The sequence below is a fragment of the Furipterus horrens genome, unplaced genomic scaffold (assembly GCF_987537825.1).
Source record: "Furipterus horrens unplaced genomic scaffold, mFurHor1.1.pri manual_scaffold_8, whole genome shotgun sequence".
NCBI lineage: Eukaryota > Metazoa > Chordata > Mammalia > Chiroptera > Furipteridae > Furipterus > Furipterus horrens.
Genome location: NW_028327178.1, coordinates 109,221,244 through 109,248,917, shown reverse-complemented (window position 1 = coordinate 109,248,917; position 27,674 = coordinate 109,221,244). Strand labels below are relative to the sequence as shown.

The 27,674-nt window shown below is 54.0% G+C and overlaps 2 protein-coding genes across 2 annotated transcripts in view; one reads left to right on the top strand and one right to left on the bottom strand.

Annotated features, from left to right (window-relative positions):
* The window catches only part of SYCP2 (synaptonemal complex protein 2), a 46,355-nt gene extending 43,489 nt beyond the window's left edge, over positions 1–2,866 (top strand). Inside the window, exons 35-40 of the mRNA XM_090285055.1 lie at positions 251–345; positions 425–524; positions 1,197–1,255; positions 1,406–1,484; positions 1,583–1,639; positions 2,589–2,866. Coding sequence (XP_090141181.1) covers positions 251–345; positions 425–524; positions 1,197–1,255; positions 1,406–1,484; positions 1,583–1,639; positions 2,589–2,669 — 471 coding nt within the window. The 3' untranslated portion in view covers positions 2,670–2,866. The remainder of the gene's footprint in view (positions 1–250; positions 346–424; positions 525–1,196; positions 1,256–1,405; positions 1,485–1,582; positions 1,640–2,588) is intronic.
* Positions 2,867–11,888: 9,022 nt separating this feature from the next.
* Positions 11,889–27,674, bottom strand: part of PHACTR3 (phosphatase and actin regulator 3) — a 109,631-nt gene continuing 93,845 nt past the window's right edge. Inside the window, exons 9-13 of the mRNA XM_090286621.1 lie at positions 20,198–20,253; positions 16,302–16,363; positions 15,033–15,173; positions 13,382–13,458; positions 11,889–12,462 (exon numbers count right to left, since the gene is read on the bottom strand). Of these exons, the coding sequence (XP_090142747.1) occupies positions 12,447–12,462; positions 13,382–13,458; positions 15,033–15,173; positions 16,302–16,363; positions 20,198–20,253 (352 nt within the window). The 3' untranslated portion in view covers positions 11,889–12,446. The remainder of the gene's footprint in view (positions 12,463–13,381; positions 13,459–15,032; positions 15,174–16,301; positions 16,364–20,197; positions 20,254–27,674) is intronic.

Here is a 27,674-nt window from a genome sequence, read left to right as displayed (position 1 = left end):
TTTTTTAAAAATATTGTAGAGAGTGTTGTCCTTATGAAAATAATTAGCTACCAATTTAGCCCTTCGTCAAGCCTTTGTGGTGGAACCAGACACTGCTCTGAGTTTACTTGTGAGTGCTTCAGTCCCAATCACTGAGTCCTTTGTTTTTCACTTTTCTACATTTTTACTCATTTACATTTCATGGAAAAGGCTTTGTTCTTAATATGATTTTGGTTAGATTATTATTTTGTAAGTAATGAGTATTTTTCAGCCCCACCAAAAACTGATGGATTATTTCACCAACCAGTCTTGGAAGACAGCTCAACAGCATCTGAAAACAATGAACCATCACATTCAGGAGTACAGGTATGTAATAAAAATCTCTTCTGAGCGCTGTGTTTTCTGAGTGCTGTGTTCTTAAAAATAAACTTATTGTGTTTAATAGGACCCAAAAACTTGATAAATTCCAGCTCAGCATCATAGAAGAGTTGAAGAATTTCGAAAAAGATTCACAGACCTTAAAAGAGTTGGAGAAGGAATTTGTGGTTTGTGCTTTTGAGAATTAAAAAAATAATTTTAAAACCTCAGTTTTAAAGAGCTATACTCAGGACAACCTCTACTGACCTTCTGCTTTTAGAGCCACCGTAAAAATTTGTGGTCAGCTGTATATAAACACACTTACAGACTTCCACGTGATACACGCACTTACGTTACAGACTTCCGCGTGATACACACACTTACGTTACAGACTTCCGCGTGATACACGCACTTACGTTACAGACTTCCGCGTGATACATGCACTTACGTTACAGACTTCCGCGTGATACACACACTTACGTTACAGACTTCCGCGTGATACATGCACTTACGTTACAGACTTCCACGTGGTACACGCACTGAAGTTACAGACTTCCGCGTGGTACACACACTTAAGTTACAGACTTCTGCGTGATACACGCACTTACGTTACAGACTTCCGCGCAGTACACACACTTACGTTACAGACTTCCGCGTGCGATGAATATCTGTGACAAGGGAGAACTCATGGCAGATTTTACTTTCATAGTTTTTATCGGAAAGTTTGACATCTGGAATATTCTTAGCATATAGCCAAATTGTCTATTTAAATTAAAAATCAGAGGAATATAGTAAATTCTACTGTTAAGTTTGCATTTTTAATCATATTAAAGTATAACTAGTTTTGTATTAAAATTTAGGACTCTTGGGAAAAGACAGTTCAGAAGTTCAGTGCCTATAAAAAAAATGAACAGGAGAGGTTAGTATGACATTTTTTATGACTGGAATCTGTAAAATTAGATTTCAAGTTAACAAGTTAATTTAAGATTTTTAAATTATATGAACTAGAGCAATTTAATTTGAAATCCTGATCAATCCGAAGGTAACTGCTCATTACTTCACTCGTTAGGCTTTGCCTTCTGAAAACCTCGTTGGAAAAGAACGTCTTCTACACCGCTGACCGGGAAGAGAAGATTTGTGCATCGGAGGTGCGCGTCCGTGTCCGCGTGCCCCTCGGTGCCGGGGGGTCTGTTTTTGCGGTGAAGGTTTCATAGTAATTTCATGGGGGCTCTATATATCTTTGCAGATGTGTTTAATGAAAGAAAACATGAAGATCCTGCGAGACAGGCTTCTTAATGAAATGGTAAGTCAGCTGTCTGGTTTGGGTTTTTCAAATCGAATAATCAATCATGCTTTCATTTTTTAACAGGAAATTCTTCACAGTTTTTTTTTTCTTTTTGGATTGAGCGAAGGCAGTTTTAGCTTAGCCATTTGTAATTTAAATTAGAATAATGGGAGCATATTTATGGTAAAATAATAGAGGTGATTTAAATAGTCCCTTCTAAAGAAATAAAAGACTGTCAATTTGCCAACTGAACAGTTCTCTAGAACTTCTTTGTACCGTATCTAAACCCTGCCTTCTCGAGGAGAAGTGGTGTCAGGACACCTGAAAAGAACTATTGTCCACAAGAATTATTGACAAGGCTTCATTTACATAATTTGGGATAAAATCCGTCGATTTTCCCACAGCCTAGCAGACCCGCAGTTGGCTCTGGGAGGAAAAGTGGTTGTGTGAGGTCTAAAGGTGCCGCCCCAGGGGAGCGTCTGGGGTGCTTTCTCAGAAGGTGGGTGTCGCTGGGTAACTCTGGTGCCAATCTTTGTGTACAGGACATATTAATGTACTTCATAAATTTTAATAAAAGCTCAGTATGCTGCAGTAGTTGAAGATCAGGATGTTTAGTTTGACACAGACAAGCTAACTAGATTGATCCTTGTTGACATTTTTCCTAGACTATACTTAGTTTACTATTTTCCTTTATATATTAAATCTGAATGTCATTAATTTGGGATTGAAAAGACGAAAGGTGTTCTCTTGTCTGGTCATCCGGAAGATCAGTGATGGTCAGAGTTCTTCTGGTATCAAGGGACAGCCCGGGGGCCAGCTGGAACGAACGTGGCTACAGTGTAGCTTTATGGAAGGGCGTGTTTTTAAAACGGCTCCCTACTGAGAGCTTGATGCTTTTCTACTTTACTTGATGGTTTGACAATGATAACTTAAAATGTAAGTGTAATTTTCTTTTTCTTGGCCACAGCAAGAAGAGGAGATTCTTAATGTACGCAAAGGACTGTTGTCATTATTCATGGCTTGTGTGACTGAGGAAACACCAGAGTAGCCCTACAACCTAAATATATACATCACGCAGGCAAGGGTGCCTTTGACCTCTGAATTCAAGGAACTGTCTTATGGGTGAGAAAAAGCATGAAGACTTCAAGCCCCTGAAACATGTCTGTACGGGACCACAGAAGTTGAATTGGCTTGTTTCTGTAGTACTAGTTGAATTACACAAATATTACTGAGTTAACTATTTAATTATATTTATAAAACTAGTTGTTTAGTAAACTAAAATTTATATAAAAAGTATTTTAAATGAATACAGCTTGGATCAAACTATAAAGTATTATTAGAACTTGCTTACTAGTTCAGAATATCTATAAGTAATTAAAAAAAAAAAATCAAGCCACACTTGGAAGTCTTTGAATTAAAATGTGGAAGTGTAGATCGGTCCTTCCGCCCCGCTGTGGGAGAGTATATTCATTCACTGCGGCTCCAAGGCACTAGGGAGCCTAAAACAGCTACTATGGTGTCTGTGTTTCAATTCTAATAGACGTCTTAACCCGCAGCAGGCTGTTTTGACAAGCACTTATTAAACTTCTATTCACTGTAGTAATTTGCAAGATTACTTTTATAAGGAGTACACACTTCGCTTTAATTGCACAGTATATATTAAAGTTGAAATAAATGCTATGTCGTGTGCAAAATATTATAATATGATTTCCTAAATCATTACTTTCCTACTTTATGAACGTTGGGTCAAAGGAAATATCCTTCTCCAGTCAAGGTCCAAAGTGCAGCACCAGCAGCCCTGCCCACGACCGCGTGCCTGCCTGGGGCCCGCAGGCTACGGGGGCACTACCGGTGGCCGCGTGCGGCGTAGAGCGGGCTGCTCCTGGGCCGGCTTCGTCCAGTCCCTGCCACCAGCTCAGGTGCACTGGGAGGGCAGCAGGGGGTCTATTCCAAGAGACAGAGGTGACTTGACTCCGCTGCTCAATGCTGCTCGGGAGCTGCAGCGCCGAGCTGCCCTGGGAGACTCAGAGCCCTGACCGGCACGCGGGCCCCTTGCTCATTCCTGCCACCCCGCTTCCTGCGCTGCTGGTGTAGCTCAGCCCGGGGCCCGCTGCCCTTCTGCTGTGACCGCGGAACCTCAGACCCCACCCTCATCACACCTGCCTGTCTAGCGCCCCAGCCTGCTCTCGGGAGTGAGCGGTCCCCGGCGGTCTGCTGGGCCTGTCCCCTCCCTGAGCTTCCTGCTTCCCCGTTCCCCACTCCCTCGCACAAAAAGATTCTCTCTTGCCCTCTCCTCTCCTTAACTTCACCCACTAATTCACACTCATCCCACCACCTGAGCATCCCCGGGGAAAAATCACATAATCAAGCTCCACACTCATGACGCCGTATCGCAAACGGCTTCTCGGCATCGCTGGGCAGCCCCGACGTGGCTGCATTTTCAGAGCAGTGTTGTGTGTCGGTCCCTCGTTCTGAATTCTGTGCCTTCAGCCGCCGGCCTCTTCGCCCTCCGCGCGACCACGTAACAGCACCTGCTCGGGCACCGGCATCGCCGCTGGGTCCTCCCACGCTCCAGGGGCGGGTCTGCCTCTGTTGCGTGTGTTCTGGCCTTTGCCTTCCCTGTGCTGGGTTGGGGAGCTCACACTTTCTTAAAAAGCCCCCTAACTGCTCCCCTCCTGTGTAACTCTCTGCTCACCTACTGAACATGCTCAAGGAGTTCTCTCTAGGTACTCTCTCAACTCACACACTTCCGAACTTCCTGTCTGCTCCTTACCTTCCCGCAGTCTGTTCTGTCCCTACTATTTCTCTGAAGCTGCTTTTTATCAAAATCACCAGTGATCTGACTGAGTCTGTCTTCCTTTGACTCACCTTCTGGGTGCCGCGTGCCCGGGGCTGGCAAGCATTGCTGCTCTTGGTCTGTTTTCTGGTTGCCGTTCACCTCAGTCTGCGGCTCCTTCCTAGTCTTTTCTTTCCCTCTCTCCTGGATAGTTTCATCTGGTCCTGTGTGATCATTATTGTGTGTGATGATTTCCAAATGCATAGAAGTTCTGACCTTTACTTTGGATGGCACAAGGTCAAATACACTGCTTTGCTGACAGTGCACGCAAGCATCTCAATCCTCAAAACAACTAATCTCTCCCCCTCCACATGACTTCTTGTCACCAAAGAAAACACACAGCTGGTTCTTCCATTTCAGAAAATGTCACTTCTTTTCATCCAGTTACTCAAGACGAAAACCTAGAATTCATCCCTGATTTCTCTTTCCTTTGGCCAGTTAATCAATCAGTAAGTCCTGCAGATTTTACTACCAAAATATGTTTCCAGGTGTACTTCGTCACTTCCACTGTCACTGCCCTGGACTGTGTCAACATCATCCCCACACAGACAATGGCAGCAGCCTCCAGCATCCGCACCTGCATTCCCACATGCTTCACCCACTTGGCAGCCAGCCTGCGCTTGCCTGCTCCCGGATCATAGCATGGCGCTCCCGCCCTCAAAGCTCTCCAGGGACAGCGCACTCCTGAAGAGCCAGGGGGCCACGGAAGATGTCACAAGGGAAATTGGAAAGTACTTTGGAGCAAAGGAAAATGTAACATACCGAAACTCACATGATGCAGTGACCAGTGTGCAGAGGGAAATGCACACACATTAGAAGTGTAGAAAGCGCCCAGGTTAATAACCTCACTTTATACTTTAGGGAAAGACGATCAGACTGTAATATTAAATACTAATGAGTTTCAATAAGCCATCAGGAGGAAGGAACTAATACATATTAGACTGTTGAGTTTAAAAAACTAGAAAAACAACAGAAAATCAATAAAACCAAAAAGTGATTCTTTGAAAAGATCAAGAAAATTGATAACTCATTAGACTAAGAAATAGAAGACTGAAATTTCTAAAATCAGCAATGAAAATGTGGACATTACTAGTGACCTGATAGAAACAGAAAAGACAAGATAATTCTATCAACAACTTTAATACCAACAAATGGGAAAACTCAAATGAAATGGTTGACTTCCTAGTAACCAATTGTCAAAACTGACTCAAGAAGAAACAAAGCATGAACGGGCATCTAACAAGGAAAGAGACTGAATTAGTGATCAGAAACCTCCCAGCAAAGAACTCTACCAAACATTTAAGGAACAATTAACACGAGTCCTTCTCGATGCTTCCAGAAAAATAGGAGAGAAGGGGACATCTCGAACTCATTTTATGAAGCCAGAGTTACCTTGGGACCAAAGCCAGATAAAAACATCACAAGAAAAAAAAACAACAGACCAGTAACCCTTATGAATATACATGTAAAAATCCTAAAAAAAAAAACACTAGCACACCGAATTCAGCAGCATATTAAAAGGTATTTAGTGAAGGAGGTGCAAGGTTTGTACGGCAGGACCTAGGATGACATTTTGTTAACTGGGTCGTTCTAATGGTGAGGGCCTTAGGCCCCTCACTCTGGTCACACCAATGAACCTGTGGTAAGACTGGCTTTACTGCCCTACGTCATGTCACTGGACACTGCAGAACCTCATCAGTGACACTGGGGGCTTGCTATACACTTGAAACGATAAAACGTTGTTGAAAGAAATTAAAGAAAACCTAAGTACGTGGAAAGACATCCCACGGTCATCAATTACAAGAAAACACCTGGATTCCATGAAGCAAGCTATATGCAATCCCAATCGAAACCCCCGACGGCCTTTTTGCAAAATGAAAACGCCATTCCTAAAAGTCACATGGAAATAGAAGGGATCCTACAGAGAAAAACAATCTTGAAAATCAGAATAAGAAACTTGGAGGGCTTATACTTTAATACTGCAAAGCTAAATGAGAACAGTGTGGTACCTATAGGATAGACATATTGACCAATGGAATAGAACCGATAATCCAGAAAAAATCTATTCACCTGTGGCCAATCGAGTTTCATCAAAGGCCAGAGGCCATTCGGTGGGGAAAGAATAGTCTCTTCAACAAATGGTTTGGGGATAGTTGGAGAGCCACATGCAAAATAATAGTGTTAGACCCTTACCTTACACCATATATAAAAATTAACTCCAAAAGAATCAAAAACTTAAAGAGTTAAATTATAAAACTCTTAGGAGTAAAACAGAAGTAAACCTTTATGACCTTGGATCTAGCAATGGATTCATAAACATAGCACCAAAACTATCAACAACAGGAAGAGAAAAGGTGAACTGGACTTGATCAAAAATTTTAAAAACCCGTGCAAATAATACATTCATAAAAGTGAAGAAAACCTCCAGAATGCAAGAAAAATATTGCAAATCATGTATCTGCTTAGGGTCTAGAATCCAAAATATATAAAGAATTCATAAAATGCAAAAACAAAATGACAGTCCAAGGAAAAACGGGCAAAGAACTTTCATAAACATTTCCCCACAGAAGCCATACAAATGGCCAGCAAGCACGCAAGATACTGGACGTCACTCGTCGTTGGGAAAACGCCAAGCGAAACCATCGTGAGACACCACTTCACTCCCACGAGGTGGCTAGAATCAGAAAAGAGGAACTCAGTTCGGGCCAGGATGCTTCAGAATTGAAATCCTCGTGCGTTTCTGGGGGACGTAAATCACGCAGCTGCTGTGGAGAGCTGCTGGGTCCTCCACAGCCAAGCCCGGATTACCGAGGGACGCGGCAAAGCGCAGAAGGGGCGTTCAAATTTGGAACAGATTTGATGTTTAAAAAGTTTAAGCTTTTTTATAAACAAAATTTAGCTGTTTTAGTTCTGCGTAATTCATTTTTAACATTTTCTATTATTTACACTTTTTTGAAAACATTTTAGAGCAGGAGTTGGCAAACTGTCTTAAGGGCCAAACAGGGAATGGTTACATCTTTGGGGCCTAAAGGTAAATTTGAGGCTATTATGTAGGTATTTGTATAAACATGGCAACTGTAAGAACCATTCTTACCTTGCAGTCCATTACATTTTTTTTTAAAAAGTGGACCAGATTTGGTTTGTGAACTATGGTTTAGAAAAAATTGTAAAGATCAGATCTCTGTTATTATAAAATGTGTTCCTCAATTTATGTTACTATTGAACAGAAGCAGTGATTTAAATCAATTTTGCATTAGCAGAGGCTAAAGATTATTAACAAGCAAAACTTCTTGATTTTCCTATATCGAACATATTAAAAACAAGTGAGCATTGTAGCTACCGACTTGTAGGTCTTACCTGGATCAGAGTTTCACACCACGCTGGTTTGGGGGTTCACTGCGCTCCCTCAACCACATCAGGCCGTGAAGTGGTAACTGTTCCCGAAGAACACGTGGAAAAAGACCTGGAAGAGAGAAAACCGTGCAGTATTAGTATAGCCAGACAGAAACTTACATACCAAACTCTAGAGCCCACTACAGAGACCCAAAGGCCACCAGATCCCCAGCCTGTGGGCGCCCAGCAGATCCTCTGATTGGGCGGAGACTGTGGTTTTCATCTGACATTTAATTCCAGGTTCAGGGGACAGGCCACGCTCACGAATCCTGCCAACTCTCAGCTCGGGGCCTGGCGCGAAGCTCCCCAGTCGTTGGCGGCCCTTCCTCAGCCAGTCTGTGATCACCCCGTCGGCAGGCGACCCAGTCACGGTAGCTGTTCACAGGTTCATGCTTACTCCTGAGTTCCTTAACCCAGCGAATTAAAAGATGAACTACAGAAGGAATCCTAAATGCTCCTAATAAGCAACTACAGTAGAATTTTTAACAAAATAACATACCAGGAAAAAATGACAACAAACTAATGTAACTTGGAACGTAAACACCGGAGCAGAACACTGTGTGGTTCCCAAGACCGTGGCCTGTGCGACCGGCAGCGGCGCCACTGCAGCCACTGCAGCCATGAAGTTCTCGAGTGGGCGGCAGGGAGAGGACCGCCCGGGGCAGAGCCGTCCTTGAGGGCACACGCCCGGCTCGTAGGAACGGTTTTAGTGTGCGCACCTTTGAAAAGGGAGAATAAACTGCATTTAGAAAATAATGATGCATAAATTATAATAGTGTGTTTTCCACTTTAAAAATCATTAGCATGCATGTCATACTCAGAATTCTCTACCATTGCTACAGTTAAGAAGATGAAGTTTTTAAGAATTTCCCTATTCATATTAAGGAGATTTACGGTTGATACTGAAGACAATTACTGCGCCGGCCAGTGCAGCTCAGTTGGTTGAAGTATTGTCCCTCTAACCGGAAGGCTGCGGGTTCAATTCCCAGTCAGGACACACCCCTACGTTGCAGGTTCAATCCCCAGTCGGGGCACATATGGAAGGCAGCCAATCAATGTTTCTCTCACATGGATGTTCTCTCCCTCCCTTACTTTCTCTCTAAAAGCAATAAAAAAACAAATGTCCTCAGGTGAGGATGAATAAATAATAAAGACACATTTTCATTACGCTACATACAAAGTACCATTGCTTTCACAGAGCTATGGAGCAGGTGGCTGGCAGCTCTTCTATTGTCCATTCTAGCAAAGCATTGTCTAAATATGAACTCATGCTGTGCTCCTACTACCACCGTTATTAACAAGCCTACAGAAAAAATGTAACAATTTACCCCGTACAGTATTTTCCTGTTTAGTTTGACTTTCAATATAATATGCTCAGTTGCTTATGAGCACCTTCTAAAACATCTCTTTCACATGAGAAACTCAAAACCTGGGCAAATGGATACTGGGAGCCTATGGGACTGACGATTTTAACACTGCAATTGGAATCTCATTTCAGGCCTGAATTTGTTGAAGAACTGATATGTAGCTACAAACTTGGTCCCCTCCAAGGATCGCTAGAGTAAATTTAGACTTGTAATTACCATGTATGTCCACAAGATGGACCTCTTGCTGTCAGGGGTCCTTCCTTGTCCATTTCACCTGTCCAATAACTACATAATTTCAAACTACCTTTAAAATTTTTAATTTTATAAGAAGTCACAATCTCCTATTTCCCCAATCAGATTGGCTTAAAACTTAATGGACGCTTCTAGAAGTGATTTAACTGTCTTTCACAAAATTACCCATTTTCTTAATCTTTTAAAATTCCTTAAAAACAAGATTTCCTTAATGACCTAATATTTATTGTTACTTCAATAGCTAATTTTATTTTGTGAAAAGGCACGAGTTATAAAGTCAATGCATAAAAACCTCATTAATAACTATTAGTAGTGAAGAATTCTGATCAAATACTGTAACTGTTATTGAATAAGGTGGCAGAAACTTTCTTCAAAGTCTTCAAACTCTTAAGTATAAAATTTTTCTCTTCAAATTTATGCAACATAGGCAAATTTATATGATATGCACATATTTTCATTTTATATAAATGTGGCTTATGAATTGCTTTTTAATTTTGCTCCTCCCATCGACTGGGACGAGAGTTTCTTGAGACAGGGTCATAGACTTACCAGCCCGGGGTCAGGGTTACGTATACTTGCTAGGCGCAGAGTACAGGCACCTGATTATGAGTTTTAGCTTGTCTCTTAACCTCCATAATGCCTAAGAACATGAAATATGGAAATACAATTAAAATAATCACTTATGGATAAAAATATAATGGTAGAAGTTAGATACTATTGCTAAAATTTTTGACTAAAGTGGTTCTGTAGTATCTTAGCACCCTCGAGTCTGGGCCAAACCAAACCCCTCAGCTTGGGCAGAAAACCTAAGCGTGTCCCTCCTTCCAGCTCATCTCTAACCATGCACACAGTTCTGTGATTTTCTCAGCAGCACCGGTCCCTTCTGGTCTGGGGGCCAGGATGGTTTCTAGAACAGAGGCACCTGTGGAGAAAAGGGACACTCGTGACTGGTGGGAATGCAGACCGGGCAGCCATTGTGCCAAACAGTATGGAAGTCCTCGAAAAATTAAAAACGGAACTGCCCTGAGACCCAGCGATTCCACTTCTGAGAACGTATCTGAAGCACCCTGAAACACTGATTCCAAAGAACATCAGCACCCCTGTATCCATTGCAGCTTATTTCCAGTCGCCAAGACTTGGAGCAGCCCCAGCGCCCACCAGCAGACGGGTGGGTAAAGAAGCCGTGGTGCATTCACACAGTGGAATATTACTCGGCCGTAAGAAAGAGGAACGCTTACCTTTTGTGACAGCGTGGACTATGATGCTTCGTGTAATGAGCCAGTCAGAGAAAGACGAGGACCATACAATTTCACTTAATAGGGGGACCCTAATGAACAAAGTGAACAGCATCAGAACGGATACAGAGGACAGACAGGGCGACCGTCGTCGGGGGCGGGGGTGGGGCTGGGTGCAGAGGTGCGGGGGTTGAGCGGTGCCAACTGGCTATGGACAGCCACTGAGAGACGGTCTGCGGCGTGGGGAACAGCACTGGCGACGCCGCAGAAACCGGCGCGGGGCCGTGGGTGCTTGGGGCCGCGGGGAACCACTCTGTAGAGTGTGGCTTCCGGCCACTTGGTTATGCACCTGAAACTGGTGTGGAATGGTATTGAGTATAAACGGGGTTGAAAAAGAAACTGGAGCGATGTTGCCAGACACAGAGAGACGATGTTCCTACAGAGAAGCCCAGCTGCAGAGGGGCCTGGGGCCTGAGCACGGGGTCCACGGCCCGAGCGGAGCGCACCCGCCTCGCCTCGCCGCCGTCCTGGGAGCGGAGGGGAGGGGCTCACTTTGTGAGGGCACATTCGGATACAAAGGTCTCCTCTCCTCAGGGATCACAGGTGGTAACGTGTGTCCCTCTTGTGCCACGTAAACACCCTCCCTGGGACGTCCACTCCGTCTATCCCTTGGTCGCGCACAGCAGTTCCTAATGTTCCTAAGTGTGGACTTAGAAACCCCCTTAAAGGGGGCTGAATGTTCATCCGGGTAGAACTTGCGGCAAGCTAGTGCCCAGTTCTAGGTCCATCACGCAATGATACATTTAACTCGAGATACCTTGACTCTCCAAGGCACAAGCCATGTACGTCACTGATTTATGAAACAGCACACAGGCCCTGGTCGGGTACCTCGGTGGGTTAGAGCATCATCTCTATATACCAGGGTTGGGGGTTCAATTCCCAGTCGGGGCACATGCACCAATCAACCAACAAAAGCATCAAGAAGTGGAACAAAAATTGATGTCTTTTTTCCTCTCTCTCCCTCCAAAAATCAATCAATAAAAAACAAACAAAAAAGCCACAGAAAGTTGGAATTTTATGTGTTTGCATTCTGACGGCTCAAAAACAATAAAATTTGACTTCTTCCATAGAATACTGTTCAAACAAAGCTCTTACCCCAACCCCAAGAAAACAGAAAGCCCAGGTCAATTTCCTGCAATAAGTAGTCATTTAATTAAAGAACAAAATTAACAGGAATCAAAATGTTGCAGCTGTATTTTTGTTAGACATTATATAAAAAAGGAAAAGTATAATACAGTAAATCATTTTGTATAACACGAACTTAAAGAGTCCTCAACTCAATCACCATCAGGAGAAAAAGGTCTTTTCAACGTAACACTGAGAGACGCCGCGTCGCGTGTCCCTGGCGTCGGAGGCCGGGAGCGCTGAGCCCACACATGCATGTCGCCCATCCTGTCTCGGAACCGAAAACAAGGCTCCACGGCCAACCGGGTTCTTCCGGCAGTTTCTCCGGGTCTCAGCGGCGCCGCAGGTCACGCCTCAGACACCGAAGGGGGCGGGCGTCCTGGCGTCTAGCCCGGTTCCCTGCGCCCCCCTGTCCTCGCCTGCACAGCCCATCTGTCTGTCCGTCCGCTCCCCTCGCAGCACGGCGGGAAGTCGGGCGGAGCTTCAGGAAAGTTCCCTGATGAGTGTTCAGTGTTGGTATCAAAAATTAAACACAAGTTCTTCTCAGAAGAAAATCTCTATGGCCTGTGGAATCTAGAGATTATTTGGGGAAAAAAAAAGAAAGAAAGAAAGAATAACAAAGTTATACGCCTCTAAGTTAAAATTGCCAAGACCTTTCACAAAAGAAATCCGTTGCTAAAGGTCTCAGAAGTCCACCTCGGAAAAGCTGTAACACCTACACACGCAGACACCCGCCGAGGCCCCAGAAAGGAGCGGGCACCGGGCGCTCCGACTCCCCAGCGCCGGTCTCAGAGCGGCTGGTGCGGCCCGGGGCCCGCGGGAGGCCCGGGGGTCTGCGCTGGGCCAGGAGCCGTGGGGCGAAGGCACCAGCCGCCGGGTGACACCGCAGTGACCCTTTCGCTCGTATTCACAGCGTCGTAGTGAGTTTATGGTGACAGTTAACACCCTTAGGGAAATTCATATGACTGAAAATTGTTTTGACTTTAAAAAATTGACAGCAAATCCTAAAACGTGGTCATATAAAAATCTTATCGCCATTTCCTAACGGCCAAGTTTGGGGCTCACGCTCAAAATCCTGTCACCTGAGACAGCTACCAAGGACTTCAGAGGAAAATGCGTATCTTTCAATCACGTGAACTGGGAAAATACATTAAATGTTTTCACATCACCGTACATAGAACAGGTAGGCATTACGTCCTGTTTCCTTAGCACAGAGTGCACACTGGACTTAATTTTGAACGTTTTACTGGAGAATATTTATTTCCTAAATGTTTCTGGGTGTTCTGAGCAGCCAGACACGAGATGACCCAGCCCTTCCTAAGTGCACACCAGCCACCGGGCAAACTTCAAACTGTGTACAGACCACTCGCTGCCCCGCCCCCTCCCGCCCCTGCGGCCCCCTTTCCTCCCTCCGTCTCTCCTGCGGCCTTGGCCTTGTTCTAAGTGAAGACCGGTTATGATGCCACGAAGTTCACACGAGCAGAACTCTGACCTTGTCAAGTGCTTGCTGGACGCGTGCACCTCCATCTCGTTACTTTTGTATTCGTTGAGCTCCTTCCGAATCGCCGCCTGAAACGGGAAGCAGGGCGTCAGTTCACGGGACGTTAAGAAGTCAACACGGGAAGCTCACGGCACGGTCACGGATTAACCACCGTTCCTGTGCCTGCTGCCTTTTGCTCCTTCGTCACGTATTTCAGGAGAAAGGACGGAGCCACTTTGGGTTCCACAGATAAGACTCCTGCTCATCTTGACAGCTCTGCAAGCCGGTGTCCGGCCAGCCGCACGGGCGCGCCCATGACTGTCCTCGCTATGCTGGGGCCGGGAGGTGCCCATCCCGCCCCAATAGATGACAGACTGATCAAGCACACACTTGGGGCTCCCCCGCAGCAGAGACACCAAGACGTGAATCCAATGCAGCTTTCGGGAAACGTACAAAGGTGTCACTCCCAGTTTGGCGTGCGTTTGTGTCATTTGAAAAATCACACAGGCACTGCACATGGGGACATGTGCCTCTCACCTGGCCATGCACGAGCTCCCCACGGCCCATGCTCCCCGAGCACCCCTCTCTCGGGTAAGCCCTCCGGCCAGGCGACCCGAGAACCACAGACATGGCCTGGCCTCGGGGCGAGGATTTCGGGGGTGTGACTGTCACACTCCGCAGGTCTGCTGTCCCTGGTTCTCCGCCCTCCGCGTCCCCGTGAGCACGTGGACCGTGGTGACTGCGAGTCCACCCAAGCACGTGTCTGTGCTTCTCCACGTTGGTGCAAAACCCACGCGCATTGACGCACAGCCCTGCGTGTCCTTGCTCCGCACGGAGCGCGAGGAGCAGCTGCCCGTCAGCACGCCGCCTGCTGAGCGCGTCGCTGCCCCTCTCCCCGCAGACCCTCGGAGCCCTGGGAAGTCACCCGAGGCGGGAGGCGCCGCAGACTGGACAGCCCGCCGCGGGGCTTAAGGCCACCAAGCCCTTCCCGCGCCGCCTGCCGGCAACCCCTCTCCTGTGGGGACTTTTCTCTTTTTTGAGGATCACGTGACGTACCAGCTGAGAGGCAGGGCTCGACCCCGGTGCAGAAGGGCGCCCCGGGGACCCGCTGCCTCCTCGCTCTCTTCCGGCCTCGCCGGCCACACGGCTCGGACGGCTCAGGGGGGTCCGGAGATTCCCCGCGGGCCTGGCCAGGGCGGACCCCGGAGCCCCCGCTGTCGGAACCGCAGAGGCTCTCCCGAGCGCCCCCGGACCCCTTCCTGTGCCCCGGCCGCACCGTAGCTCGTGCTGCAAGCCCGCGGCACCTCGTCTCCTTCGGGCCAGCGCTGCCCACCCCGACGCACCCCCCAGGCTAGGCTGGTCAGCTCCCCGACCCTGGACCCTGCGCATGGGGCGTCCTCTGCGGGGGGACGTCCTATGCGTTGCGAGGGGAGGGGCAGCACCCCTGGGCTCCACCCACTAGACACCAAAAATGTCTCCAGACATGGCCAAGTGTCCCTGGGGCCAAACTGTCCCCTCATCGAAAACACGACCCTGGCCCGGATGATCTCTGACACCAGCATCCGGTCAGGCACGGCCTTCATGTCACAGCGGACGCGCCTGCTCGCGGGGAACACAGTCGCCGGCACGCCACGGGTGCCCGTCCCCACGGCCCGGCCTGTACCTTGTCCGCCGCCGACAGCCTGGTCCAGGGCTTGTCCGCCCGCCTGTCGTAGTCCTGGGCTTTGGCCACCTCCACGTAGTCGCTGAACCGAATCAGGATTTTCCTGTCTCGGAGCTCGTCGACCGTGGGCCTCTGATTGAGCTGCAAGGGGAGGGTGTCGGAGTTAGCCGGGGGTCCCCGGCCGGCCTCGTGCTCCCGGCGCCCCCAGGACGGACGGCCACCGTCTGAGGAAACAGAGAACCCTGAACTGCGTGGCAGCGCCCCAGCACAAGCCCCCTCGAGTGTGCGAAGCACTTAAATGACGCCCCTGGAAGCCGACCCCCGCCCCTTAACACACGGGGTCCAAATCCGAAGGGCTCACGCGCCCTGCAGCGTAGCTGCGGCCCGGAGCGCAGGCTGGGACAGGCCGCCCGGCGCACTCGGGGTCAGGCCGCCCGGACTCGGGGTCAGGCCGCCCGGACTCGGGGTCAGGCCGCCCGGACTTGGGGACAGGCCGCCCGGACTTGGGGACAGGCCGCCCGGACTCGGGGACAGGCCACCCAGCGCACTCGGGGTCGATTTTAGGGCAGAAGCTGCTGCTTTTCGATGATCACCGGGTACGCTTTTTTTTAAAGTCAGTGACAATGTTAAAATGCTAACCACAACCAGCACTCCCAAGTCTAGCTCAAGCTCAGGAAAGATATTTATTCTCCTAACGTCAAGCAGGGTAAGTATCATTACTAAGCACAGAGGAGGTGCCAGGAAGGGAAGCACCAACACCTGAATTTAGAGATGGTCCAGGCTTTAAAAGGAGGCCAGGGTTTGCAAAGCTGCTACCTACACTGGGCGGAGTAAGTTTTAACTTGACCATCTGAGTCCCCCGTACAAACCCTCAGAGCTTCGGGACAGATTCAAGGTTCCCAGAGAGTCTAAAAGGGAGCCCGCCCCTGACAGCAGGGGGCTGCCCCGGGCATTGGGTGAAGACCTCCAGTCAACGAAGAAAATGGCCCGCTGACGCCTGGCTTCCTGGAAACGAGGGGAAAGGCCACCTGGGCGGTCCCACCACGCCATGTTGGTTGGGGGTCGGGGGACATAGGCTGCAGGCCAGTCCGAGGGACCCCCACAGAGGCGCGATTTGGAGTGTCCGGTGAGCGAGTGCCAGGTGCCGGGAAGCGCCCCAAGGACCACGGAGCGATGTCCGGCATCACCCGTCACACTGGCTACAGATGGCTTTTCCCTCCTCCCCTCCGTCCCTGAGAATTCAGGGAATCAGACGCTGGAGTTCAGTACCTTTCTCGTCAACCTCTGCTTGATTTCTCGCCTCTCCTCCTGCTCCGTCTGATCATTCCTTTCTGTGACAGGGTAGAAAGAAAAGAAAAAGGGGAAGAAGAGGTTGGGACCTTCTCCTCTAGGGAGGGGGTGGGGGTGGGTATACTCAGGGTCTCCTAGCTCAGGGAGCCGAAGGTGGCTTTCAGGGCCACCTTGTAGACAACACCTTTCCATGTGACAGTTTCCTTCCCCCCACTTTGCTGGTGACTGCTCAGGACACTGTGGTCTCTCTGAACCCCCAGAAACACTTACAGAAGGGAAGCTCAGCTGGCACCCATCTCCCGGGCCCCCACCCCCATGTCAGAATTACTGGGAGCGCTGTCCTCGTTTGCAGGCGACACAGGGAGCCCCCCGCCCCAGGGAACCCCCGCCCCATAATCAGATATCTTCTATGTGTAGATTTGCATCTAGGAACAGAGATTACAAACAGAAGTCGTCCTAGGATAAGTCATGTACGTGATATACATTCATGCATATGAATGAATGAATATTAATAGAACTGCTGGCTTTTTCCCCTCTTCCATTTACTAGGTACACACACTTTTATTTTTAGCCAACCAGTAACAAGCTCAGGAACACCCTCTTTAGATTCTGGGCAGCATATGCTCGCCTGGAACTACATCTTCAGGGTGTCTTTCCAAGGCAAACACGCCCGTGAACCCAGCTGCCTCCCGAGGCAGAAGCCGGAACACTCACGCGAGGCCCCGGCACACACGCCTGCTCACGGAGCCCGCGGCCCTCCCCAGAGCGGGCTTGGCTTGGGAGCTGCCACTATTAGCATTCAAGTGGCGCTCACACCTACTCCAAGGAGCTAAAAATAGAGCGAATGCCACAATGTAGTGGAAATCTCTGCCTGCCCCGGGCTGCGAGAGGGTGGGCGTCCTATTTCTGGCGCTCGGCTGCGAAGGAAGGCCTCGCTCCCTGACCCGGGAAGGCTCTCCTTCCTCAGACGGGGCCTCCTCCTCCGCCCTGGAGACGCCCTAGTCCTGGGAGGGAAGCCCCGCTGCTTACTCCCGTTATCTGCCTTTATTTAAAACATTTCAGGCCCTGGCCGGGGAGCTCAGCGGGTTAGAGTGTCATCTGACACCCCAAGGTCGCGGGCTTCACCCCCGGTCAGGGCGGATCCAAGCAGCGACCAGGTGGCGCACGCGCAGCAAGGAGCGGGCAACTCGCTGTCTCTCTCTCGTCCCCTTTTCCCCTCTAACAAAGAAAAAATTGATAAATAAAAACCTGAAGGATGTATAAGTAAACAGAACATTCCAAGCCTGTGTGCCTTTGGGGATCAGGCGTACAGGGGGTCTACTATATTAGCCCTGGGTTGGCCCATGATTTTCTTTTAAAAAGGACAAGCCACCTCGCGTTTGTGTGACTTAGGAGGGACCCCAAGTAACAGACCAGGAGACCCCAGTGACAAGCTCACGAGGAAGCTGGTACACAACTGAGACAAACGTGTAGGCACATCGCGTACCAGGCCAACTCCGAGGGATTTAAAAGCTGACGTGAGACCCAGTCTTCAGATTTCTTAAAAACAGACCACAGACGGTTCCCAGGCGCAGCCGCCATGTGAAAACACCGAACAAAACGGGTCCCTCTTTGCCCCGTGTGCACCCCGGTGGCACTGTCATCACCACGGCCACGTGCGCACAGCGGGGCCCTTGGAGAGCTGGGCTTTGAAAGCACCCGGCCGGGCCCCCTCCAGGCCACGTGCCTGCTGGGGCCGACGCCGAGAAGCCATCCGGGGGCCTGCGTCGTGGCTCCTCCTCATGAGCGACACTGAGTGACGGGTTTGTGGGTCGCTGATCCCAGACCCCGAAGACCCTGCACCAGGAGCTGAGACAGTCCCGTGCGGGTGCTCTGTAAACGTCACGGGTGCGTTACCCCTCGCGATGCAGCAGCGAGGCCCCAGACAATGGGGTGGGCAAGGTGGGCGTGAATTGGAGCTCTGTCCCCTTGCCAAGCGCCACGCTAAAAAGCCCTGTTACCCCGGCTAAGTCCTAGCGTCCTCCCCAGGGAGGTGGGGACGCAGTGCAGACCTCGGGGCTTGGCTACAACGTGGGAGAAGGAAGTGTCCCTGAGGCCCCCACCTGTTCAGAGCGGGCCGAGGGCAGGAGCACCGTGTTCAGAGCCGTCACACACAAAGGGGCCACGGGACCTCCCGTGCTTGTACCCACGAGTCCTCGGGCCGCGCTGGGAGTGGCCTGCCCCGAGCCACGCACTCCCACTCAAAGGGGAGACGTTCTCAGGACCTGAGTGGGAGCAGCCCTGGGGCAGGTGCCTAGGAAGCCCCTGTCGGCCTGCAGACAGGACACACAGCCACACACACACGCCCCACAGACCTGCAGGGAAGTGCTGCAGCTCCCCTCCCGGGACTCGGAGGGGCCGCCGAGCTGGGACACGTAGGGAGAAGGGCCTGCCACGTCACGTGGGGTACCCTCGCCTGCCTTCCCTGTCGTGCATGCCAGGTCAGCGCCATCTGCCCCCCCCCCCCGCCCTCCCCGCCGTCCCTAGTCACCACGCACCGGCCCGATGTGTAAGGCTCTGCACGTATGTGCTAAGACCTGCACCATGAGAAGCGATGGCCGGTGGGGGCCTGGGCCGGCCGCCACTGCAGGGACAGGTCACCGCAGTCCCGAGGAGCAGCTCCCGGGACAGAGGCTGACCGTGGGAAGCAGAGCCCCGGACTGTGGCACTGCCTGAGGCTGGTTTGAACTTGTCCCACCCGTGCCTTGAACTATTACTCCCAGGACACCTGTGACTTCCCAGCGTTATAGATCAGTGACTTCCATTTTCTGAAATTCAAACATTTGGTAACCTAGCTGTTCCTTTCCACTCGCCCGCGTGACTGAGCGTGAAACGCAAAGCTTTCCTTTAAATGCTCACATGTGGCCAGTGCACGCAACGGGACAGCAATCGCTGTGTCTTCTGTTTAAAAGATAAAGCAGAGAATTCTTAATCCTCGGGTAAATGTCCCCAGCGGTCCATAAGGAGGCCCGGTCTGAGGCAGCAGAGGAGGGAAGCCCAGGCTGGACTCACACCTCGAACAAGACACCCGCCAATGCTTTCTGACAGAGGCGGCCTCGGGGCTCAGGGGAGAGAGAAAAGCCGGACCCAGAGAACGTCTGCCGGGCTCAAAACATAAAGAGGAGAAGAAATAAAAATACTTTAAAGACCCAGGCCCCAAGACCACACTTTTTGCAGAAAATGTTTTGAAAACTAGAGCCTGTTGACCAGATATGGAAACACCTCCAAAAGGGTGTGACCACCAAAAGCATCAGTGGCGTAAGTGAGACAGGACAGGGCTCTCCATGCTGCAGGTGCTGCCCGGGGACACCTGTGTCCAGCACATGTCAACGTCATACACCGACCCAGGGACGCCCCACCAGTGAGCGTGAGGCTGGGGAGGGGCGGGGTCCCAAACACACACTCCCCTGGCTTCACGTTCCTCTAAACTGTCTGCTTGTCCCCGGGGAGGGGCAGTCGCCTGTGCTAGAACCCCTGACACTGTCTACGCCTCACGGGTGACGTCTGTGGCCATCGGGAAGGAGCCCCATTCAAAACTACCAGGGAAACCTGCTGGAAGCCCCGCGCCCAGGAACCACATTGATTCAGCTCCTGAGATTTATTTCCAGGACTGACCGATGACCGCGGACAGGAACATCATCCCCTGTGTCAGGAGGAGAGTCCCCCTCGTTTCGAAAGGGAATGCTTCTGGGCACACCAACTCCCCTCGGCCTCAGATGGCCGGCTGCTCAGACTGACTGGGCTGCGAGCGGGGGGGGCCGTGGGGGACACCGCGGGCACTGGCCGCCACAGCTCTGCACACGTGCGGGGACATGGGACCAGCGGCAGCTACTCACGTTTCAGTATGTTCCTCCTCTCCAGCTCCTCCACGGCAGGTCTCTGGCTCAGCCGTCTGCGGAAAAACACTAGAATTACATTCTGCACCATGGTGGCCGCTGGCGAATTCCACCAGGGTCTGCGAGGTCCAAGGCGGCCGGCGCGCCCCGCAAGATCGCTCCCCAGAAGCTGCAGGGGAGGAAGAGACCTCCGCCGGCCGCCTCTTGCCGGCAGGTCAAGTCAGACCCCCCTGCGGGAGGGAGGTCCCTGCCGTCACGGGGCTCTGGGGGCAGCGCAGGCAACCCCTCTCCATGGGCGGCTCCTCATGTCCAGATCCACGCCCAGCCCGGCGGTCCGGAGGGTCTGGGGCCACGCGTTTGCGCAGCGTGGAGACCGGCTCAGGGAAGGCTGCCCGTCCGGCGGCGGGGGGGGGGGGGGGGGGGGGGCGGCCGGCCGGGGCGACTTGGTCCGGAGCTGTGGACCCGCCTGGAGCAGGGACACCCGCAAGGGTCCTGGCGGCTCCCGCTGATCCTGCCGCTGAACCAGCCTCGCCTGGCGCCAGCGTGACTGAGCGCGCCCCGCCTCCCTGCCTGGAGCCCCAGCCCTAGAGGGGGGGCGCGCACCGCAGGCGGGGTCTCCTGCCACGCCCAGCGCGCGCCCCGCCCAGAGCCCTCCTCCCTGCCACCTGCAGACAGACTGTGACTTCCTCTCTGATGGCTTCTTGCTGAGGGAGGTGGAGGACGCAGGGGAGGGAGGCGTCATCAGCCAAACTTAATGCCAAGCTCCCACTGTTTTTGTAACTCCAATAAAACTGTCCTTGGGTCACAGCCAGAAACCTCCCAGTTCTGGATCTTTCGGCCACTGCAGGGAGAGGACAGAGCTGCGCGTCCACACGCCCAGAACTGGGGGCATGACGCTTTGCCCCAAAGACGTGGTACTGCCTCCAGAAACATGCGCCTGTTTATAACACCCGTCCCAGCACAGGGCTCCTCCCCCGCACTGAGGGGGTGCAGCTCGCTGTCTGGTCCCCTCCGGGGCTGTGTGTTCGCGGGCTCTGCGGGTGGCCGCGACCTCTGGGGCAACGCGAACCTGCCCTTGGGGGCCGGGCTGGGGGCGGGCTGGGTGGGGCCCAGGGCCCCCAGAGATGAGGACCCGAGCTGGGCTCCCGCAGCCTGGCCCAGGACCCCACACGCCCCTCCCTCGGTCGCTCCGTGGCTGTGGAGTGTGCTCGGTGTCAGGCACGGTCCCGAGCCCCAGAGCACCGTGGGGACCAAGGGAAGCCTGCCCAGCCTTTGGGAAGAAAGTTCACAGTCTAAAGAGGGAAAGAGATGGACGGGCAGACAACACACGAACAAGATCGACCCAGACAGAGGTCAATGCCCCAGAGAAAATAAAATGGGGGGGGGGGTGAGTGAAGGGACGGGGTACTCCAGTGAGAGCCACGAAAGGGAGCAGCCAACTAGGGGTCGGTCGCACCTTCCCCCAGAGTGGCTCCTAACTGCGTACACACTGGGCTGGTGGGGGAGGGGCAGAGGTGGTCAAGGCAGGCTTCCTGGAAGCGGAGACTTTGACCAAGTTGTGAAGAATCTGTGAAAGACACAGCCTGGCACCTGCTGACCACAGGTGATCAGCAGGAGTGCCCTCAGGAACACGGGGGGTGGCGGTGAGACCATGAACCTCCACAAATCTGAGAAGTACCCACACCTCCTGACACTGCCCCCCGACACTTTTTCTTGCTGGGACCTCATCTCCTCTTCCATAAAAAGGGTCACTACAGCTCTTCACAGAGTGTGAGAACTGATGAGACCTCACAGAGTGTCTGCGGAACGGAGCTGGCCCCACAAAGCCCCAGCCGGGGGGCTCAGGTGGTCGGAGCATCATCCTGTACGCCCCCACGTCACGGAGCGGTGCACCCCTGCCCTGGGCTAACCCGCCCTCCCTGCATCAGCTGGGGAGTGAACAGGGCGATACAGCAAAGAGAAGTCAGAAGCAGAACTGCCTTCAGGGAGCACAGGCTCCAGTGGGGGACACTGTTTTGTTACCACACAAACACCTGTGCGTTGCCCTGGAGACCAGTGCGAGGAGGAGCAGCAGGAGGAGAAGGAGGAGGAGGAGGAGGAGCAGCCCAACTGCACTACCAAAGCCTGGGCTGGGGGACAGGGGCAGCCCAGCTCCCAGGCGGGTGAAGCTTGAGTTGAGACCCAAAGGAGAAGTAGGGACCACTCAGCGTGGAAGGGAGGGAAGAGCTCGTGCAAAGGGCCTGGGGTCAGGAGGGCCCCGGCCAGTGTCGCTCAGGCGGAGCACAGGTGTGCGTGTGCGCACTCGGGCAGGAGGGCTGGACGGGCTGCAGGGAGAGCGCGCCGGCCTGGGTTTGCCCCTGGAAGCAGCCTCGGGGCTCCTGCAGGTCACAGCCTGAGCCAGAGCAGAGCAGAGCCTGCCACCCGGGGACAGGGACAGCTTGGAGCTGCGCCCCCATCAGACAGGAAGGACAGGTATCCCAGGCCTGTGAGCAGCCCACGGCCCCCCGAAATGCTCAGGGCGAGGGGAAGCTGCTCGTTCTGGCCTAAGAACACTGTACACTCCAGATCAACACCCGTTAGTGACTAAATAAGTGACCTAATGTGCTGTCCACTTGCCGCCTGAAACTCAGCTCCATGCTCCACGCGGGGGTGGGGCTCCCAAAAGCCAGAGTGAGGGCAGCGCTAGCGTCAGTCGGGGCTCAGAGAGGCCACGTGAGCAGGTCTCACAGCCCACAGGCCCCGGGGCCAGCACAGGAGCTAACGCGTGCCCTGGGCCGGCCCCTCCCTGTGAAGTGTCCCTGGCGTGGCCCAGTGTGGGCTGCTGCCAGCGTCTGCGCGTGAGGCCTCTCAGCAAGGGCTCCCCAGGGCGCACAGAGACGCAGCCCCAGGGTGGCCGGGCTTTGGGGGCTGAGAGGCCAAGGCTTCTGGGAGGGGGCGGGCGGGGCCCGTCCAGCACCCTGAGGGATTCCCCAGCTCCCACCCCGCAGCTGCTCCCACTCCTGGTTCAGAAAACGTGCTGCCGCTGTGGGTGACGGGCAGGTGCCGCCTGCAGCTGGGGAGCCGGGCTGGCTGTGGCTTCCCACGTGGGGAAAGCCGGAGCGTGGCGGCTAATGACAGTGTAGCGTCGGGTGGGCGGTGCCTGCCATGGCCCGGCCAGGTCCCCACCTACGCCCGTAGGACAGGTGGGGATGCCAGCGCTGGGGACTTGAACAGGCGGTGGAGGTGCAGAGCCCCTGGAAAAGGGAGGGTGAGGGGGTGGCACGTGTGGGTGGGAGGCCTGGGGACATGGCCCCTCCCCCCCGCACCTCCCACACCTCACTGCACAGGGCAGGCGTGACCCCTGCAGATGGCGCCTGACGCTGTGCTGGGACCCTGGCGGATGACTGAGGGCAGAGAAGACCCCGCCCGTGAGCAGGTGAGGATGAGCGGGAAGGAGCAGGTGGAGGGGTCCCGGGGGCGAGACCCCGACAGCTGGTGACCAGCCCCCCAGAGCGGGGTTTAGGAGAATAAGTGATGTGTCACATCATCCACGCTCCCCAGGCTGCAGATTCCCCTTCCCTGGGGCCCAGCCCCGTGGGCCACACCCAGGCACGGAGTCCAAATTCAAGGCCCCCTCTGTCACCTGCCTGGGGACACCTGGGCTACCGCCCCTCCCTCGGAGCCTCCAGTTCCCTGGCCGTGAGCCCACAGAGCACTGGGGGTGCAGAGCACTGAGGTGGGGAGCAGCCGCTGCTCTGCCCACCCGCGCTCGGCCCCAGCCGCCCCCCACTTCCTCGGGCTGAGGCTCGGGCAGACACCTGGCGTCCCCGGGTGTGGAGCAGGAACCGGAGCCACGCGCACACTGGCGGGCTGCCTTCCTGGAGCGCAGCCTCAGCGGCAGACCTGGCAGCTCCCCGCCCACGGGGACGCCCAGCTATTCTGGGAGCTTCTTCCTGGGAACAGGGATCCCGCGGCACCGCCAGCCTGGAGCCACCAGGGAGCGCTGGCGTCCCCGCCTGGGACGGGATTCCCCCGGGAGTGGCCTTACCACTGCCTTTCAACAGTGGTTCCCCCGCTAGCAGAGGGCCAGGGGCCCGTGGGTGGGCCTGGGAGAGAGGGTCCGCCTGGGGACACCTCTCCAGGGGTGACATGAAGATGAGGCCACAGAAAGACAAGGGACAGGCTACAGGCTCTGTGTAGGGGGCAGACAGAGCCAGCTTACGTTGGGGAACAGCAGCGTCCCCAAATCTTAGCCCCCTTTGCTCTACAGTTGCCCCATTAGCCTGCTGAAGGCCCACGGGGCAGGCGCTGGCTGCAGGTCCCCGCGCCAGGTGGCCCTGCTCAGCGTCCTGTGTCCCTGTCTCAGGGGCACCTGCATCATCCACTCGCCCCAGGGCCCAGGGCGACCCTCCTGCTCCTCACCCCCAGCCCCGGGTCCTCCAGCCGCGGGTCCACCTCCCCCTCTCCACCCCTCGCTGCCTGGCCCCGGCCCCCACTTCCCACCTGGACAGCCTGGGGGCCCCAGCCACCCCGCAGCCGCTCCCGCCACCCCAGAGCAGCAGGCTGGCCTTTCTGAGACAGGACCCCCATTCCCACGAGCAGCCTGAACCCTGGGTTCCCACTGAGCTCAGGACAGGCATCCCCCTCTGAACCCAGGGTCCCCAACCCATCACAGCCCACACTGCTTTGTACCAACAACTCCCTTCACCGCAGCCAGGGGCACCCCGCACTTTACGGCCACCGTGATGTCCCCGCTGTACCACAAAGGAGGCAGGAAGTCTGGTCCCCATCAAGAACGCGGACACACCCAGGACGTGAGTGCTCAGACAGCGGCACTTTGGTGGCATGCTACAGGTGTCAAATGTGCACAGCTACACAAACAATCCCCGCGACAACATCAGCTACCAAGGCAGGGAGGCGGGGAATGGGGGTGGGGTGGGGGCCAAGAGTCCCCTATGGGTCACACACAATCACGGCTGCAGGGGAGCTGCTCCCAAAATGAGTGGTTCTTGGTGAGGCTTGAAGCAAACAAGGTGACTGCACCTGCGCTGGGGGCTGCTCCCTGGGGCTGCACCGGCACGGGACCGAGCGTCTGCGCAAGTCAAGTGGGCTGGGTGGGCGTCACTGCTGCCCAGAGGCTCCCGCACTGCAGCACCTCCACGCCTGCCCCCCAAGCACAGAAGCCCCCATCTCTACAACAACCCACACCGCCTCCTCAGTTTTGCCAAGGACACAGGGGATGCTGCTCCAACCCTGAGCTCTGGGGCAGCCACCTCACCTCCTCCAGGAAGCCCCCAGGGCTTGGGCAGGGTCGCTCCCCTGTGGCCCTAGGGGCCAGGCTCCTGGGCTCACTCCAAGCAGGGGGGTGGCTCTGGGGTCTGGGTTTGCCCCCTCCAGCCCTCCACTCTAGGGCAATGGCCCCTCTGTGGGCCTGGAAGCAAGAGACAATGGTCCCCCTCCCAGGCTAATGGCGAGAATTACAGGATCCAGGTGTGCCTGCTACACCTGAGCACTGAACACCTGCCACTGAGCATCCTGTTTCCTCTGCTGGGGCCAGTACTGGTCTGCAGGCCTCGCAGTGGGTCCCCCAGGCCAAAAGGGTGACCCCACGGGAGGGAGACCATGCTGCTGCTTTCAGGACCAGACACACGTCTGTCTGTGGAGAGGTGCTCTCTCTCTCTGCTCAGGGCAGGTGGGCAGGAATGCGCACCCTGTCGCCCGGCGCTGCCCACACTTTCCGGAGCAGGAATGCAGCAAAGTCCTGGCTCAGGTGGGACTCGGGCAGAACGCCTGCTGAAGCCCCACGGCCTGGCCCTCACTCCTCTGTGAACTCTGGCTCCCGCCTCTCCTCTCCCCAGTTCCTCCCACCTTGGCTTCTTTCGGTCATGCTAACATGCCAAGCTTATTCCTACCTCAGGGCTCCTATATATGTTGTTCCCTCTGTCTAGAAGGCTGTTTCCCCAGACCTTCCCATGACTCAGTCTAAATGTTTCCTCCTCCAGGAAGCCCACCCTGACCACTCCAGATGAAGTAACCAACTCCTCTCCATGGTATTTGATCTCAACTGCATATTTTGTTTTGAGGCCCTTGTGGCCCGAGGGTTCCAGCTTCTGCTGAAGGCCCGGCCCACGGAACCGGGGCCTGCCCAGCCAGTTCCCTGCCATCAGCTAAGCCCATGCCTGTGATCAGTCCCTCATCTCTCTCCTGCTGGTTCTGCCTCTCTGGCGTCTGACCAGCACCGCCGACTCCCCTATAAACAAGGACAACAGCACTGCAGGAGAAGCCCCCTCAGGTTACCACCACTGCCATTCCGCTCCAGGCTCCCCAGCCCGCCCCGGCCTCCTGGAAACCAGAACCCGCCAACCACCCTGGCCCCCCCCCCCCGCCCCCATCTGACAAGCTGCAGCTGAGTCAGGAGCAGGCCCTCCGGTCCCTAACCTGGGCACAGGTGTTCTCACTCCTGCAATTGGGTGATTTAATTACACCTTCTGCACATCAATGAAGCAGTTTAACACGAATGCAGAGAGAAAATGTTGTGCCTACAAACACCGAGTGGGATGTTCTGGAGCCAGTCAAAGCGAGAAGCCAAAACCCCGCTGTCGGCACGTGTGGGAGAGGCACGTGTAGAGGACAGGGAACCGTAAGACCCCAGAAGGACGCGGCCAGGTCGGCTTCCGCGCCTCCTGACAAGCCGACACCAGAAACCGCAGCCGCAGCCCCAGTGCACTTCCCATAAGCACACCCCACCCCGCAGCGAGACGCCCCGGATCCCAGCTCAGCAGACGGCCAGACGCGCTCACCTGCCTGACCTCAGGGATAACAGTGCTCCGAGCGTGAACACATCCCAATGACAGTTTCTCCTTTCATCCCCCGGGGTCACGTGCGGAGGAGTCGGGGTGACCCGCACCCCGGAGCACGGGCCCTGGAGCCCACTCGGGAAACGGGCGAGTGCACACTAGTTACCCCGTGGTCACGCCGACAGGTACACGCTTCCGAGGGGTCGCCAGCAGCTCCGTTGTTAAAGAGGCGGTGCCTCTGGGCAGAGGGTGCGGGGCTGAGCTCACAGACCCACTTTTACGTGAATATCTGTCCCTTATTCAGATTTTAAGACTTAAAGTGACACACGATGCTGCCTACTGCCTGCCCCCAGCACAAACATCTGTGGAGCCCCCGAGGGTCCTGTCCTCCCGCCCGACCGGAGGGCTCCCGGCCTCCGACCCTCCGCTGGGCCTCTCATGGCTCCCCGCCCCCCAGCAGGTCTGGGGGTGATGGCAGGGGTCTAGCCAGAGCCTGCGGCACAGGGCAGCGGCCCAGTGACAGGCTAAGCAAGCGGACCCCACACACCGAGGCAGCGGGGCACAGAGGGGCCCTAACTCCAATCTGTCCTGGGTTTAAAGGGAAACACAGCAGCCCCTGCCCACCAGACAACTGCTGCAGGACGCAGACTGTCACCGGCACTGCTGGGGGCCCCGGGCCCGCACCGGCCCTGGGAGAGGTG